Source organism: Myripristis murdjan, chromosome 7 (genome assembly GCF_902150065.1).
Source record: "Myripristis murdjan chromosome 7, fMyrMur1.1, whole genome shotgun sequence".
In the NCBI taxonomy this organism is placed as follows: domain Eukaryota; kingdom Metazoa; phylum Chordata; class Actinopteri; order Holocentriformes; family Holocentridae; genus Myripristis; species Myripristis murdjan.
Window position 1 is genome coordinate 18,237,776 of NC_043986.1, and position 18,745 is coordinate 18,256,520.

The 18,745-nt window shown below is 41.4% G+C and overlaps 1 protein-coding gene across 1 annotated transcript in view; it reads right to left on the bottom strand.

The window, feature by feature from the left end:
- LOC115361991 (dedicator of cytokinesis protein 3-like) overlaps positions 1 to 18,745 on the bottom strand; it is a 56,171-nt gene that overhangs the window by 30,698 nt on the left and 6,728 nt on the right. Inside the window, exons 2-13 of the mRNA XM_030055737.1 lie at positions 16,991 to 17,074; positions 16,759 to 16,799; positions 13,703 to 13,758; positions 11,510 to 11,606; positions 7,930 to 8,078; positions 6,500 to 6,584; positions 5,115 to 5,156; positions 3,621 to 3,775; positions 3,368 to 3,449; positions 3,090 to 3,150; positions 2,836 to 2,983; positions 679 to 767 (exon numbers count right to left, since the gene is read on the bottom strand). Coding sequence (XP_029911597.1) covers positions 679 to 767; positions 2,836 to 2,983; positions 3,090 to 3,150; positions 3,368 to 3,449; positions 3,621 to 3,775; positions 5,115 to 5,156; positions 6,500 to 6,584; positions 7,930 to 8,078; positions 11,510 to 11,606; positions 13,703 to 13,758; positions 16,759 to 16,799; positions 16,991 to 17,074 — 1,089 coding nt within the window. The remainder of the gene's footprint in view (positions 1 to 678; positions 768 to 2,835; positions 2,984 to 3,089; positions 3,151 to 3,367; positions 3,450 to 3,620; positions 3,776 to 5,114; positions 5,157 to 6,499; positions 6,585 to 7,929; positions 8,079 to 11,509; positions 11,607 to 13,702; positions 13,759 to 16,758; positions 16,800 to 16,990; positions 17,075 to 18,745) is intronic.

Sequence of the window (18,745 nt, forward strand, 5' to 3'; positions counted from 1 at the left end):
ACACATTCTGCATCTGCTGGTTGCAGCGCCTCATTGAAGCTACATCACACTTATATTGAGTGAAATATTTAAACCAGAGATGATGTTTTATGGCCGCACCATTACATCAAATAGTAAACATCTACATGTCTTGTGCATCATTTTATACACTTTCCCCTGTAATTCGCCAGGACATATTTGGTATCTTTGGAAACCTTGGGATCTCCACTAGAGATTTAAATCAGCTTCTATGGGTTTAAACAAAGCTTGACTGCACAGCATGCATTAGTAATGATGAACCAGCCAATGGGAGAGTTGAAGAGGTTAAAATTTACTGTGAGCTACAATATGAGTTTGAGACTCTTTCAATTTACTTTCACATACTTGTATTTTTTTCTATTTGGTAGTCATGTGCATGGGGGCATGAAGCACTGATGTTAAGCAATTTGCTAAAGCCCAAGAAAATCTCTCTTTTTTCACAGCATAATCTTGTCAGGTTTGTGTAATGTTCACAGCAATGTGTCCTGTTTTGAGCAAAACTTGGAAGTACCTGCTTACTCAAGCTATTCTGGATGAGAGCATCATATTCCTCTAATGCAAGTGCTGACTGCCTTTAGTTACTGCTCTAACCAATGGGAAAAGACTAGTGCAAACTGAGCTGTAGAGAAGAAACAGAGAAATGTGAAACAGAAATTTTACCATAGTTGGTGCTGGGAGCTGAGTACTTGGTGTTGGACTTCCGGATGATGTTCTCGTGTATCTGATACCACTCGTTCTCGTTGTTACATCTGGAGACAAACAGAGGCGGGTAGAGATGTTAACAACACACCCATTAGCAGGCCCAGATGGAGGGAGAGGGACGGTCTGTGCGGGGGACCACATGAACAGCATGTGTCCCAGAACCGATTTCCTACTGGAGAAAAGGTATCAGCGGGGGGAGGCACTATCAAGCAGCACATTAGTCCAAACACACAGCACACTAAGCAAACCTGACAGCCAGCTCTCTACCAGCCTTTTTCATTACTGTGGGCCCGTAGGCCCCTGGGAAAGGCATGGGGAAATGCACATACTGGAGCGTTATAGGAGCCGACAGTTTGGAGGCAGCTCAGCACTGAATCACTGCTCGCTTTCTAGAGGGAGGAGCTCTTTGACTCTGCAGAGAAATACAATAAAAACAATGGCGTTCGATTTTGAAGGGAAGGATCCTCAAAATAGAAATCTTTTTGTTTCACACTGGGTGGAGCAGCTATCTTGAATGTCCTATACCCCAAGGTGCTGCACATCACACAACAGTGTTGGTGTTAGCCAAGTGCATGTGCGACCTCTGACCCGGAGCGGATGCTGAGGAGGACAGTGCAGGCACAAGGAGACGTTCCCGCTATTGACTGACAGCAAAAAATGCTTAGCTTGGTGTTATTTTTCGTCGTCCTCTAACTTTGCTCATTTATCTAAGTGTCACCCGCCTCTCGCTCTCCCTCCCTCCCTCCCTCTCTCCGTCTCTGTCCCCTTCCTTCCCTGGGTCTCATTCCTTCATTGGTTGGCTGGTGTACAGGAGCGGTTCTCTGTGGTTAAGCCTAACAGAAGCAGCCAGATTCACATCATGCCAAGAGCCCTATGTGAGGCCTGGGGTGAGCAGCTATTGATTTTCCAGAGGACACTTCATTATCATTCTGGTCAAAACACGCTACGCATCAACGCTGGAGCTCTAGGTTGTCATGCACAACATTTGCAGAACATTCACACAACACTGCTGCCTCGCTGCATGCGCACTCCCACCATAAATCCACTAACACAGAAACCACGCAACTTCCAAGACATTCCACCGACAGATACAGAGTTATTGTAGTGTAGGTGGACCGTTCCGATGATGATGATGTTATGTTTTATACTGTTGATTCAAAGCGAAAGCACACGTATCTCTGTGAAAAACTCTATTCACACTGCAAAAATCTCCATCCTAACAAGTCATTCAGTCTCATATTCAGTGTTAAAATATTGATTTTCTTAAAACAAGTGAAAAAAAAAAATCAGAGAGTGGGATGAGGTAATCCCACTTTTTTATGATGCTAATAAACTTGTTTCCAGATTTTTTTTTTTTTTTGTACCAATTATGAATTTCTTGATACTATTGGGTTGCTCTGCATCATTTTACCTTGTTTCAACATATTTGTACTTGTTCCCACACAAATTCCTGAGACAAGTGGGATTATCGCAAGCTGCTTTTTTTTTGTTTGTTTTTTTTGTTTTTTTTTTTGGGTGGGGGGGGGGGTGGGGGGGGCACTTATTTTAAGTAAAACAAGATTTTAAGACTCAACATGAGACTAAATTACTTAGTAAAATGGAGCTTAAAAAAACTCAAGGACTGATAATTTACATAAATCATTCTTATGAACATTTGAACACATTTCATTTTCACTTGATAATCAATGTGTGTATTTCACTAATTATCTTAGGACCTACAATGTAGGCACAATGTAAATAATTAAATGGTTATGGTCATTGTTGTGTATGTTTTGTTTGAGTGAATGAATTAGTTTTTTTTATGATAATGTTTATATATGACTCCACCCTCCATCTATCTGATTTCCTGGCATTTTCTTCTCATTAGGTTGTCATTATTTGGAAATTTGGAAAACCACTGACGAAGACCTGTTGTCATGAAATCATGCAATAAAAGTTTGTCTTTTTGCAAGATTCTTCTCTTTAAGCTTATCCTATGTTCCATACTGTTAAAAAACAAACAACAACAAAAAAACAAATCAATTCTTTCTTTTTCATCTGAACATGCAGATGAAAAAGAAAGAAGAAAAGACATGCATAATGAAAGAAGAAGAACATCATCTTTGCTGCACTTACGTGTAAACTTTAAGCACAAAGTCCTTCTCTTCTTTGAGGTCTGTGATGGTGTGGAAAACATCACTCATGGCGAGAACAGCACAACCGTATGGTCGTCTGTACTGCACGTGGGGCGGACCTTTCTTTGAGTCGTTCAGCAGCATACGACCTGGACACAGATGGGAGGATTTACTATATAAAGTTGGTTCACTGATCACCTCAGAAAACCTCACTACTCCAACAGCATGGAAACCACATATGTGCACTTAATTTACCGGTTCTTATGACATGTGCCACAATGTACAGGTCTCTCTTCAAGTCTTTACTGCTCAGGTCCTGATGAGAAACACAATGCACAACATAAAGTTTACATGAAGTTTGCATGAGGCAGGACATTTATTTAGAGCCTTTAACCACAGTTACAGCCTTAAAGAGCTTTACAGGCCCACAGTTTATGGAAAACAAAAACAAAATCCCGTAACCAAAATCATTATAATAGGCAAGAAAAACTCCCAAAAAAGGAGGATCACAGGAAGATCCTGAGAGTTGTTACCGTGAAAAGAGCACACAGGCGGTCAACCTTCTCTGGATTCTTTGGTCCTCCATTTTTGTTCAGTCTCACCATGAACTTCTCACTGCAATGGAAGCCAGTTCAAGTGTCAGAGTGAAACTTGTCCATTTAATCAACTGGACAGAGACGGCGTTTAAGTCTGCGCAGGTCTACCTTACATCCATATACGGTACATGTGCCTGTTCGTGTGTATATATGTGTTTGTCTTTGGGTTGCACTGAAGTCCTCCACGTACCTGATCTGCTTGGCCTCGCGCGTGTCGTACAGAGAGAAGAAGACGTCGGCGTCCTCGCTGATGCTGTTGTAAGTAAAGCTCTTCAGGTTGATGAAGAGGTGGTGTGACACGGGGACACGGCAACCGTCACCGTGGCGCTGTCGCATGCTGTCGCCCTGAGAACGAAGAGACACCGGCCGCTAACAAGACAGGACCTTCCTGCGAGGCTGTGTACCTGCTGTTTCACACACATCCTGTCTGTGCACGCGCTCTATAAAAGGCTACAGAGATGTCACGTGTGGATCTAGAGGAGTCAGCTAAGACAGCAGATCAATTTAAGGACTCCAAAGAGGTTAATTCTTCATAAATGTATACTGTATATTTCATGCTGCCACAAGCACTTATACAGCGCACACAATATTGATCACCGCATACAGGTTATCAATAAAACTAAAAATATCACTGAGGCTGACAGCTCTATAGTGCAGAGTCCTCGTGGTTTTGAATTTGATTGGGGTTTGGTTAGGTTTCTAGGTAGTAAAGACCATTTCTCACCAATATAATAATTCTCACTGATCATTTTCGCCTCATAATGCATTTCTTTCTCAGTACTACAGGTGTTTTCCAGGTGCCGCCGTCAAGCAGGCATGAGGGGTAATGAAGTATGACCTCGTCACTAACCGGATACAATCACAACCCTGCAAGATATCTCCACCTTAACAAGTCATTTAGTCTCATGTTCAGTCTTAAAATCTTGTTTTACATAAAATGAGTGAAAAAAAAGTGTGTGGGCTGAGATAATGCCACTTGTTTCCAACGCAGTTCCATTTTTTTTTTTTTTTTCTGGGAACCAGTGTAAGTTTGTTGAATCAAGGCAGAATCAGCCAACTCGTATCACGAAAATGACTAAAAAAGTATTCAAGAAAATTCAGAGTCCAAATTTATTTCGAGCCCCAAATCACTGTTGATAGTCTCAAGCTGTTAAGCATTGGAAAAAAGTTGAATTATTTCATCCGCCTGACAGACTTTTTCAACTTTTCACAAGATCTTAATAACAACTATGCGACTAAATGGCTGCTAATTACAGTGAATTGAGCATTCAAGAGAGAGAGAGATCTAGTGGGCCATGTAAATATGGATCCCTTTATTGATCCTCAATTGACTTAACACCTTCTTTTGGCCATAACCTGTAAATACTCCTACCACATAATCTCACATTTAACATTTTTAGACATTTTGCTGACACACTCTTATCAACAGGGATTTACAGGAAGTGCAACTACACCCATTCCTAGATCTCCAGCATTACAGGCAATCAATAGACAAGAGTGCACGGGTCATAGCTTCAGTACCCTGACAATATTCCTGTGGTCCTTGAGTGATAAGGTTGGAGAGAAATATTAAGGAAAACGAGAGAGCCAAAAGTAAAAGTAAAATGTTTTTGTATGTGTGTGTGTGTGTGTGTGTTTTTCATGATGGACAGTTTAAAGCTGAACATCTTTGAAAAGGGCATACCTGGTTTGTGCTTTGCTGGCCACAGTGTCTGCTGGATACATGCTAAAGAGTGGAGTTCAAAAGGGAGATGTCAGGTCAGTCAGTCCATTCTTTAGTCTTCCCACTTGGTGTTGAACACATTTACCTCACAGCAGCTTCACACACACTCCACCTGAGCAGCGCTTCAGTCGATGCTTCGAATCTGACAAAATTTCACCTACCTATTTTGCCAGGAGGCTACACTTCAATGTTCCTGCAGCACTAAAAGAAGCCCACATGAGGTAAAACGTGAGCATGTGGGAGAGGAGAGGACAAAGCCAGCTTCGCCCACACACACCTCTCCGCTCAGCAGCCTGAAAGAATTCCTCTACTCCCCTACCTGAAGAGGAGCCAAGGCCTTGTGCCCTGCCAAAAACAAGCTCACTTTCATCGACAGAGTCAGGAGGCTTTTTGGCAAGGACGAGCTACGCTGTTGTTTCTGGACAGAGCATTTAGTGCACTAACAATCTGCCTGCAAAGCTGAGAAAAATGGCAAAGGGATAATGGGAGGCTGCTGGGCAGTTGGAGAGTGTTTTGATCAGCATATGGACCTTCGACCACTAACCAGACGGGGTCTCCCACCTAGAGTAAGGCCTCCCACAGCATTACTTGAAATTTTATTACATCTACACTGTAATCACATATTCCTAATTTTGGATCCGCTTCATTAACTCTCCTCTCTCACCAATGGATGTGTGTTTAGAACTCCCACATTACTCCAGGCAAATTCAAAAATACATTAGAGACATAATTTATTTACAGTAATATGTCTCCAGTCAGGGTTGGCAGTTTTAAAATACCAAGATTATGGCATGTAATTAATTAATAAAAAATCAACTGACTGTATGTATTTTTCCACAGCCTCACCCGGGCATGTCACATTGCATAACATCTGCACCGCTAGCTAGCAATCACACTTGAGAGAGTCACGTGCAAGCAAGGAAAGGGACACACTCAATATGGCGGTAACATAAGCATAAAGAATGGGTCACATGAGGCTGCTCCTTCCACGACAGCTCAATCGTGCTTCCTCTTATGAGTCACCTTCTTATGGATGATTGGGTAATCAGTACATTCAACCGACCCTACACAACCAACAACACACTCTCATACGCACAACCGGGGCTGAGGCACGGGGAAAACACACCCAGCCAGTCAAGAAATTCAGCACGCTCACAGATAGTGTGTAAAGACATCATTTTGAGTACTGCAGATATGTGTAGTAATATACAGCATATGCACATTATACAGTATATGCATTTACATTAATAATTACACATTCATATTATTCATTTATGGTACTGGATAATTTAAAGGGTGAATATGTGAAGCTTGTCTAGGTTCAAGAACAAAGCCGCCCAGCATACCATTTTGTATAGTTCAGATACGCTGATCTGATCTGGATCCACCATCTCAAACTCTTTTCTTGGAACAAGGTCTAAGCCAAGGTGCCTGGTGGGAGACAGGGTGGGGGTGTATGAGGAGGAAAATGGAAAATAATAGGTAAGAAAGAAGTCAGTGCCTTTGAAATAACTGAGGGTTGGATTCAAACCAGATTAATATACTGTAAAAAAAAAAAAAAAAAAAAATACACCTTAACAAGTCATTCTGTTGCATATCCAGTTTAAAAATCTTGTTTTTATCACAACAAGTGAACAAATGCGCCAGAGAGATGAAATAATCCCCCTTGTTTCCAATGCAGATTCATTTGCTTCAGGAAATCAGTGTAAATATGATGAAACAAGGCAGAAAAAGGACAGCTCAAGAAAATGACTCTTGATTCAAGAAAAACATGGAAACAAGGTGATTAGCACTGGAAGTGGGATCATCTCATCTCTCATCTCTGACTGGTAGACTTTTTTCACTTGGTTCAAGAAAAACAACATTTTAACCCTTAATATGAGACTAGATGCCCTGTTAAGATGGATTTTTTTGTTTTTGTTTTTGCAGTGTACCAATATGTATATATATATATCAAACACGGAGTTTTAAATAAAACAGGAAGATGCAACACGTTACACATTTCTTTCTTGCTAAAATTTTGAAGAAATTTGGCTGTTGCTGTTCAGATCAAAGCCCTAGACTAAAACAAAACTACAAGTGACCTCAAATCTTGCACTGGTAGCAGTACTGTAATAACCTTTTGACCATGAAGTTGGATCACTACAGCACATCTCCCAGTGTGCACTCTGGAGCGCCGGGTTCAACACGCAGGCTGAGCAAAACACATTGTATTCCACACTCGTTTTCGCGCTTATGTTTTTCTGTCCATAAATTTACATAGAGCTCAAACAGGATGCTCGCTAATGTTGATCGATGTACTTTGAAGTGACTGTGAGTGTACTTTGGATATGTACAGCGAATCCCACATTAAACCAACAGATGGCCCCTCCACCTAATGCTCCTGCTCAGCTGAGTTGGAGCCCTCTCGTCCTTATCTCTGTTATGGATGCCTGTGACAGCTTAGTTGGAAGGAGTTTGAAGCTGGCAACAGTGCGAATATGGGTTTACAGTTCCTCCGGGGGCTTAGCATGTGCATTGACTTTAAGACGCTTGAGATTCTCTCATCTGCTAAATGACCATAAAATTACATCATAGAGGATGGTATTACGCACCCACACACACACCCTGTGTTAGGGATCTCTCCAACACCAAAGAATATTGCATTTTCTTTGGTGGCCAACAATTTAATGCTAATGTTCATTGAGTGCTATAGGAGAAATGTCAAGTGACTCTGACACATGCCTTCAATTCTCTGCCTTCTCCACATTATGTGCACAATTGAAGATTTACTCACTCGTTGCCCCAGTCAAGCCGTACGGTGATGTGTCGTTTGATCTCACGGGTCTGGTCCTGGGCGAGGTGACCCTGGATCAGCTGCCGACGCAGGTCGATGAGCTCATTCATCACATGACGCAGTTTGTGGAACAAATCCACCTTGTGTTTCTGTTGGGGTGCAAAAAAGACAGGACAGGTGTGAAGCTGTTGTTTTTTGACTCATTGGTGAACACTTGCAATAGCTGGTAATGACACTCTTCACAGCTGCAGCTTATACGTCCATTTGGTCCCGGAAAGCCTCGTGTATCAAATAATATACGCATATCTCACTTTATTGCCTGTTAAACTGAGATGGTCCAAGTCCTGTTGTACATGTTTTGTTAGACCTATTCTTACCATGTTGTGGTCATCCATGTTAACGCAAGTACTCAACACATGTTTACTAGGCATTTAAAGATGGCCGCTTGCTTGGTGTAAACTTGAGATGGGAAGATTAAACGATTCATTTTGATACACGGACACGCACGGACACAATATGACTGCTTCAGTAGAGCAGCCGTGAACAGATACAATTTTGGGATGAAATCGAGATGCATCAGTTTTGTGTCTTTGCATCAGTAAAATCTGATCTATTTAATTGTTAGATGTTTTATGCCTTTATTCAGAAACATGACCCATCCAATAAGTTGATATTACGTCACCTTACGTTATGGAGCGGTTGCAGACTGCTGCTGAACAGTTTGGGTTAGAGGCATCACAACACACTGATATGTGTTGAGGATGGCTGAGGTAGAACAAATACAGACACCAGCAAACTACAAATCAAAGGTTTGGAAACACTATGGATTTTACAAGAGAGATGGATAACTAGACAAATCAAATGTAATTTGCTAAATGTGTTGTGCTGCTGTAAAGTACACAGGCAGCGCAATTAACCTTATTGCACACTTGAGACAGCAGCATGGTGTGAACGTGGAGGCATCTGCCAGCACCCCGGCCTCCCCCGCCTTGTGATCGGATTCATCTCAGGCTAATAGCCCCAAAAGTGGTGAGCAAAGTATTACAACTTTATTTCATGGCCTCCTGGCTAACAGCTCCACTCGTTCAGAGACAATAACAGATGATGTGTTACAAAAGTGTATTGTACTGACAACTTGAAAAAGACAGAGAGCACTTGTATATGACTTGTACAACACGGCCTGTTTGTGAAAGGTCATACTTTTTTTTAAATAAAAAATCAGACTCATTGAATTGCATCGCATCATTCCTTTGCATCATTCTATCACATTGAATCGTATTGCGTTGAATCAAATCGTTTAATCGCACTGCATCACGACTGGGGCTGAATCGTAACATATCACATCAGTAGTTGCTGCTTATATATCTTTAAGATATCAGATCGTTGGCAGTGCAAACATTTGGCAAAAAAAAAATGCTCTGAAGTCACCAGAGCTCGTGCCTGTGAGTCCGCCTGCCGGTGCACACGTCTCAGCTGAGCTCAGCATCACCATTCAGTGTTCTCTGGAGGTGTGTGTTGAGTCATCATGATAAACAGAGAGGCTGCATTTTATGTCGCTTTTCAGTTTTGTTTTATGCAAAAATATTCATTCATTCATTCATCAATGAAATTCAGTTCATAAATTAATGAGTTTTTCCATAGGTGAACAAAATAATTTTAAGATATTCGGGTCAATATTCCAATATTTGGTGGTGGGTGATTGTAATGGTTGTCAGAATAAACATGAATGTGAGAAAATGTTAAAAAAAAAAAAAAAATAGCGATATATACAACAAATGTAGCTAGTGATTTCACTATTTTCTGCCAATATACTGAAAAGATGTCACACTGTGGAAGAGACTGATAATAGTTAGAGGGAAAATGGTGAAATTGCTGTTGAAGAGAAGAACGGCGATTAACATCTCATTTTGAGAACTGTAAATGGAGGAAAACCCAACCTCAAAAGCTTGACATATCAAACATGATACGCCAGAAATATCTACTTTTTTACTATTTAGTGGGGCCAGATGGAGGTTCAACTTTGAAAAATTAAAACAAGTTTCTCATGTGTCAGGCTTTTGCCATGAAGTGCTAATAAAACATGCATGGAAAACTGAATACTGAGAAATCTGACACACATGTATGCCGTGTTGAGGTGTCATCAATGTGATTTTCACCTCCAAAAAAACCATGACATCAAACTGTGAACTAACTGGACAGGCCTCTGGTGATTTGTTCTACATTCAGGTTAATTATATGCTCAAGACGAAAAAGCCAGCCACTGCTGTCAGTGTGTACAGGTAGGAGAATATGTGTTACCCCTGTGGTGAAAATCTCACCGGCTGTGTTAATCCAGCTAACAAAATAAATATCCCTTGCAGGTCTGTTTGACCTCCTCATGATACCGGGTTTCATCACCATCTCTTTCAGACCAAGGACGGCACTTTTAATTCGGGCATTTTCTGCTCTCCCTAATGGTATGACAAGCCCACATTACCACCCAGGTTTGTTTACATAAATGCAAAGATTAAGCGCTGCTACAATGCTCATGTAAATTTAATGAGGGTAAACACTCCATGTTCTCTAAGGCTGGTAGCTGCTGAAAAACAAAGATTTTTGTCAGAGTTGATGAGCCCTCTCAGACGCCTATTCTGCAGGGCTAATTATGTACATTATAACAGATACACAGTTATGCTTAGGCCATTGCTCCCTGAAGTACTACCATGAATTCTAATTGGCAACAATAAGGTAAAACGTATCAACATCTAGCCAATGATACATCCTATTGTTATGGATGCAACTGTGGCAACATGGCCTATACCACACAGGGGGTGAGCTCCAAAATGAGCAGTGTTAAATCAGCGGTTCGCATTAGTCGAGCTTCAGAGGAAGTTACATCACCACAGCTATGCCTCGGGCTCCTTAGTTGCTCAGAGCATGAGCAGTCCTCAGTGAGAGGTTATGTAAAAACCCGCTGCCAGCTCCGCAACACATCCACTCAGCTCCAACTTCAAACCCTACCAACCACTTCTGCCTGCCCTCTTGACACTTAGCAGGATTAAGGGCGCTTTGGTTTCCCAGTAATCATTTTTTGCTGGGCAGGCGAAGGCTGATTGAAGGTGGTGAGGCGTCCTGGACCTTAAGATGATGTCGAACCTGACAGAGGCAAGCTAAGATCTAAAGCAATGTCTGAATGACACAGCATGAAATTGCATATGATGGATCTGCAAGCCATTATCTGCGGCCACCAACCATTTCTGTTCCTACGTAGATAGTAAATGAACATGTAGGGTGACAGCCAGAATGACATGCTATGGATAAATAACTAAAGAAGCTGTCACTTTAGGTTCACGGCTCATGCTATTTGCTGGTAAACCTGGCTACACAGGTGTTGAAGTAGGCACAGGAAAAAAGCATATGATGGCAAAAAAAATAAAAAAATAAATAAAAATCCATCAAATCTCTTAAGAGAATGCAAATCAAACAGTTTTTTCTTCAAATTCCCTTGCTTATTTTGGTTATGCTGAGTGCATTGTTATATTTATAGCTCAGTGTTTTGTTTTGATAAGAGGAGGATCTACTGTTGCAGGTTGCTACTGACCACGTAGAGCTGTTTCCACAAGACACCCCATTCCTGCAGTGTAGAGGTGGTCTCGGTGATTATAGGGTCCTCCAGGGGCACCACCGTTTCACAGAGCCTGGGGCGAGAAACACGTACATGCACACACACACACACACACACACACACACACACACAGAGAAACACATACAAACATCACTGCCTTGAGCCAGCTCTGTACGGCTATAACAGCTATGAAAAGACAAAGAGGTAATATCATATACAGTAATGAGATTTTCTCTGGCTGCAATTAAGGGCGGGGGCGGAACACTCCAGTGAAACCTCAACAGACATCCTTTCTGTCTCTGGTCACATTCACATGGAGCCATCAAACTAAAAGGTTAGATCTTCAGCTAGACAAAGCAGACGACATCTGACTTGCATCACAAATTGTGACTCACTCTGCTCTTTTCAAACTATGCTGTGGCCTGCGCTGAAAAGAGTGAACTTTGATACCCGTGCTCCATCATTGCTTTCGTTACAAAGAAAACGTCTCTGAGTAAAAAAAAAAAAAAATCACTCGACAGTCCATCTATTACATAACGAGTCAGAGTGATCCTCTATGGTGGGGAAGCGTTGGGAGAGCTACAGAGATGCAGTAGGTGTTTCACCTCATTAACTCCACTAGACAGCAAAGCACATCTCCCCAAGTGCAACTCCTGGAGCGGGGAAGTATGATAATGTCAATTTCCAAGTCTGCACTTTTAATTGTTTGAGTGCAAACGAGAGTCCTCCCGCTATGTGGTAACTCCACTGGAGGGTGGTGATATAACAGCACACTCCCAGTCCACACTGAGCCACAGATCCCAACCCGCAGATTTAATGTCCATGAGCACAGGCTGATAAAGAGCTCTACTGCCCGCCTTTGTTTTTGCTTTGCTTTTGGCCTCCGCAGCCATGGCCGGCTTTTCCTGCTAGAATCACAGGAGCTCTGATGACCATTTTGTGTGTGTGTGTGTGTGTGTGTGTGTGTATGTGTGAGAGAGAGAGAGAGAGACAGGAAGAGAGAGATTTGTGCATGCAGCTCAGTGGCTGTCCAGTGCTAATTCTATTTAAGAATGGATCCTCGCAAATTAGTGATGAGTGGAAGTTACACAACCAAGACGGGACAGATATACATCCTGTGACACAGATCAATTGATGGACCTATATCACACCCCTGCGTAATGAGCGAGGGAGAGCTTCATCAGCCTCATCAGATTACATGATTACATAAGACAACGGTCCCCGGTAAAACATTGGGAAAAGTGTCTGTTGTGGTTTGAAACGTTTATCTGTCAGCTGGTCCTGTTTGCTGCCGCTGTTGTTATTCGAACTATCCCCTGAACTGTGTGTGTGTGGGTTTTTGTTTTGTTTGTTTGTTTTCTTCTTTTCTTTTAATCATCACCACTCATACGCTCTTCCTGAAGTAGTGGTCCAGCTGAAAAACACTGCTAATCTGTACACAAGGTTTTCAGCATTTTGTACTGAAGCCTTCCACCGTCCTTTTCCACTGTTCTTTCACTGGCGTTCTTACTTAATAAACCTCCTTAATGATAAATACATTTAGCATTAGTGATAGACAATAAAAGCTGTTCTGCACATGCATGAGGCAGGCCAACAGAGTCTCAGGTCTTTTTTTTTTTGCCCTCACTGAGGAGAGCCCAATTTTGCAAAGACATGTTTTGTTCTCTTACGGCTGCCTTGCAGTGTTAGATTCCAGGAAGTCTGACACAGCTGTTTTTGTCTGTGTCATTCCCAGAGGTCACAGTACCGTCTTTGTGGAACTAAAATAGCTAATCTAAGAAAAATCAGGCCTACTCTTATGAGCTCCTGCGGCCAGCGAATTCATTCATTTGACAGGGAACTGATTTGAATTCACATGAAAGAAAATAAACCTATCTTTGCAACATTACCAAATAAATGCACATTGGAGGCTGGTTTAAAATCATGTAAAGTCTCAAAATGCTGGTGGACCCTCTGCAGTGCTTTAACAGAGCCCTAGGATACCTGGCTCATAATGGGCTGCAGACCCACGTTTACACCCCAGCCATATCACTGGTACCATGACATCAATCTGACATTATCTGCTATGGATATTATTGTCTTAAAAGATGAAAGGAAACAGAGCGAGTGCCTAGATTATGCTTGACATGCTCATCTAAAGAGTATTTTATCACTCAAGCTGAGACATACCCTCTGTTGGTCACTGTGGATTTCTTCAAGTGGACATAGGTGGTTGGGAAGATTCCCTGTATGGACAGAAGGAGGAGCAAAGAAGGTATTATATTCATACTTCAACACGTTGTTCAACACACAATTGAAACTCTTTATGTTCCTTGTTTTTTATTAGCTGTCATTACGAGATAACTGTTTCTGTGCCGTTGCGTGCCCACTGCGTGATAGCTATACATAATTAATAGTTGTATATATCTATAGTTCACATGCATAATCATGTTCATGGTGCAATTATTCTTACGTGACTTAAACATCATATTTATTCCACATTTATTTACATCATACACATATTCAGCACTACTGTTGTTTATTGTATTTGCACTTTGTTGTTTGTTGCTGCTGTTGTCTCCTCTATAGCTTTATGTAAAAGTCAGATTCCTTGTATGTGTAGAAAACTGATCTATAATACACTGCTTATCGGCTATCAGTATTTCTATCATTATCTGATAAAGACTGCAGATTGTCTGAATCTTTTGTTAACAATCTTGATGCCATCTAGCGCAGGGTTAATTTACCAGCCAATGAGCGCATTCACTAACTTAGATATGTTCATACTGCTAATGAAGCTGAAACAGAGCAATTTATTAACTATTTCACAAGTTGCAGTTTGCTTCTATTCTGTCTGTGTTAATCAAATGTGTATTGTTTTATCATTTCTTTCAGTAATGCCCATTGCTGTATCACAAATAGGGAATCGTTTAAAGGTGAAAACTCCAGAGGAGTTTAACAGAGCTACAGATTATAGATTTAGCAGTTATGACACCTCTGTTATAAATTTGAGCAGACTAATATGATGTCATGGTGGCTTCACTTTTTATTACATCGTCAGCAAACCAGTTTCTTCTTCTTTTTCACAGAATCATACATGTCATAAAATCAAATCAAATAAAATAGCACTCACAAAAAACATCAGAATTAGATTGGGCAAACTTTTTTAATTCTGATTTTGATGTCCTGAGTGAGGGCTTGTTTTTTGAAAAACTAGAAATGGTAACAATATGATTTTACTCTCTGATGTGCCAATCACAATCATTAAAATCTCAAAAAAGGCTGGCAGCACATCATACATTCAGCAAAGTGCAAAAGGACACTTCCTGAAGAGCAGAAATTAGCCTGCTCTGCCATCAGTTCACGCTCTCTGCCGTGCAAAACAAAAACAGATGTGAAGCCCATACTGTTTGCACACACCACCACAGAGATGAGAGGCAAAGCCATGTGCAGTAGCCCTAATTGTGGCTTGGCTTAGCAGGGAAGGGCATTAGAGACTGAGTGGTGCCAACTGCCACCCTTGCAGTTCATCTTTCTTATTCTAATCTGCCAGATGTGATGAATTGGCCACAGTGAGCACAACTAATTCTCTCCGCACAGAGAGAGTATGGGGGCGAATGAATGTAGGCAGTAGAGTACATAACAAAATGGAGGCATGTTAGTAGGAACTGTAAATAGCTGATGAGAGTAGAGCAGGACAACATGTAGCCACTAACACCTACATTTTGCCAGGATTGGACAGTTTTATTGCTTTCTCTCAAACATGCCAGCAGCCTCATATAACACTTCAGCTACTGACATTTCAGGCCCCTGGGCTTTGCATCTTTGTTTTCCAACTTTACATAATGACTCTTCGGACTGTTCAGGTACAGGATGTCATGGACAGGTTCAGTGGACCAAGGCTGTCATAAACATACTTCACTGGACAATCAATTCTATGGGAAGCAGATGTGTCGGTAATACATAATAACCATTTACTGCAGTGCAGTGTATTGATCTCTGTCAGCAGTGTTGGTGGTACGCTGCTCAGACTTTGTTACCTATGGTTCTGTAAGGCCTCTGCTTACTGAGCTGCATGCAGAGGATTTCTCAACCAGTTAAGATGAAGCTGCGAGGAGAAACAATAACATGGGCAGACTCTCTGAAAGGAATCATGAGCCTTTAAAAAAAAATCCCTCTGCTCTAGCTCCTGTCTTAACTTTCTCTCTGCTTCAGTCACAGATTTAGAGCTGCAACAAGTGGGAGAGGTCCACCAACCTGCATCTATCCTGCACCGGGACAGCCACACTCACAGTAGACAAATTATTTCTTGAAAGTGATGAATTAGTATAAGACTGGCATATTATAACAAATGGCTTGTGTCTATTATAGGCAGTTGCCAAACCATTCATTGCACCATCTGCTGGCTGAAAAGAAAACACTATTTGGAAATTTCAAGCAATGGCACTGTTCTTTGGGGAGGTTCATCAGTAAAGCAGTTTTACAGCATGTCCTCCAAAATAATAATAATAAAAACAGGGATTTCTGTGATATGATTTGGTCTAAATTTCTTTTATGCATACATGTTTTCTTTAAGACTGTGTTTGTTTGTTTGTTTGTTTTTCTGAGCCAGCATTTGGTTTATAGGCTGTGAATTCCTCTGACATAAGGCACACACACAGCATAGAGCATTTTAGCTGCAAAACACATTATAAATAATTTGTGATAAGCCTACATGAAGGAAGCACTTTAGTGGCAGGGTGTCAACTGTGAAGTCGGAGCACCTTGGTATAAATTGAGCCCTCATGCATGTACAACCTGAAGTAGAGGCTGGGAGAAATTTCTGCTTCAATTCTTGCAAAGTCAGGACTCTAGTCAACATCTGTGGCATCTCGTTATCACTCAGAGAAATGTTTTTGGCTTATTTCAACAAGATTACCTTTCATTTCTGCATGGCAATAATGTAGGGCAAGCAATATTCCAGATCTTTTGATGGACTCCTTTGTTGACAAAATCTCAGTAAATATTAGTTGGCTAAGAATTTATGTGCTGAAGAACAGGCCCGTGTGGAAAAAATGCACCACATCACTTGTCACTTGTCATCACACCAACGTTCTTCTTTTAGCGTTGTGCATCGAGTATAGAGGATAGTTGTGCATTTTGATGCACTCTGCTGTAATTAACTGTTTTGAGCATAGATTGTAAAGCAGTCAAGAACAATAACAACAATACAAATCCAGTAACATGCATATGGCTGGTGTAATTACCTTGATGGAAGGCTTCTTGGTGGAAAAGCCTCGGTACCAACCTAATGGAACAAAACAAAATGAATATCAAAACTTTATCCAGGGACTTAATCATTATGCCATTGCACTTCAAAGTGACCACCACATGATAGTAGTGACCAGCTACTTTATGTGTTCCAGCCTGGTGGAGCTCTAATTGTGTATTTACTTAGCATTATTCTGTGTTACTACAGAAGTACAGTCAAGATTTTACCTTCACTCTTCTCCAAGATCTGTACAGTTTCCCCAATCTCCAGGACCAGGGCCTGACATACTGACGACCGGAAGTTGCAGATCACTGTGTAAAGAAGGAGAAGACACAAATGCATGAGCTAGCAGTTCACTGTAATATAATAATATTTGATCTCACTGTAGTCTTATGTAACTGCTGATGTTTGAATGCAGAAATGACATTCAGGCTAAGGGTGAGCAGCTCTTCCCTTTGTTTCATCCTTGTGACCTGTGATTAAGCAAGGTGTGTCCCCAACAACATCATGTTCCCACACAGCATGTGTTTTGGGGTTGTATCAGGGCGGTTATCGCAGCTTTTTAATAAGCTGTTTAATGCAAACATCTACACACAGTGTCGCACAGGAACCACTGCTTAGCCAACTGTAAACAAGCTCCCACCCTGAAGTGGGTAGTCATTTTAATAGGCAATTAATTCTTAAGCAGTCCTGATTTTAGTGCAATGTTAAGTTAATTGCACTGTCTCCAGAAATAGAGCCCACACAAACTGCTAAGTAGTATGGCTAAACGTTTCTCTATCATAAGTCAGCATTAGCATAAATCTTGCATGCCGCCTGCTTTTGTGGCATCATGAAGTCAAAGCCTTTGACTGTACACCGAAACATCCTGTGACTTAAAAACTGATTAAAGACATGATTAATTCTTCGGGGGACAGATGTCCCAGTAAGGACCTTCACTGTAACATATGGCTTCTGGAGCCTGTAATAGATGCTCCTTTGACTCGAGCAACATTGCATCTTGGCAGCACAAGCAACGTTGTGTATACAAGCCTCAAAACCAATAAATTTGTTTGATAATGATGGGGCTCCATTGACAATTCAAAAGCCTACAAATGGTGGCCCTTCAAGGAGACTTTGGTGTGAATCATTATGCTAATGAACTAGCCAGGGGACCCAGTGAGGGGGAGGAAGAGAAGGGGAGGGGGTCGGGCCTCGGCTCTGTTGCCTGTTTGCAGGAAGCGGGTGCTCAGTTCCTCTGCTAAGGTAACTATGGCAACAGATCATCTACAAACTGGAGGGCTTTCTTCACTGTAACTGCTGCAGTGATCTGGGCATTTTAAAATGGCAAGCTTATGGATGCTGCATGACACCAGGGTTCAAACCGAGCCTATTAGGCATATATTAGAGGGAAGGAGATGGATAGACTTAAAAAGTCACCTTGTCACCTTTTTAGTCTGCTTCAGGTCTCTTCCCAGCCAGGGTTAAATATTCTCTATTGAGTGTCCTATTCCTTAATGTTTCCAGTTTCATTAGAATTGCAAAAACATGCACTCACACCATTAGAAAATTCTTCAACGGGCGCCACATCAGAACGAGATCAGATCGTCATGTATTGAGAGAGGTGGATACACAGGGTACAGGCTCATATTTTCATAGTCCTCCCTCACAAACCTGCCAAGCTGTGTGAACACTCACTGCTTCATTATGCCTAAAGCTTCAAATCTTTAGCATATCTGTAAAACACACAACAAGAAATTCATCTTTGGCCTTCAACATGTTGAACGTAGGATGTTGGAAGGACTTACGAGACAAGCAGAAGAATAAGCAAATATTGGCAATAGGCTAATAAATATTCTCCGGCACAGAATTCCCATCCAAACTGTCGCTCTGTGTATTTCACACAACTTATTATGACCAAAATATCCTTTAACACCTGAGTGCATCAAAGGCCTGAGAACACCTTTTACACTATATTTAGGAGGTTACCCGAAGTGGCACCA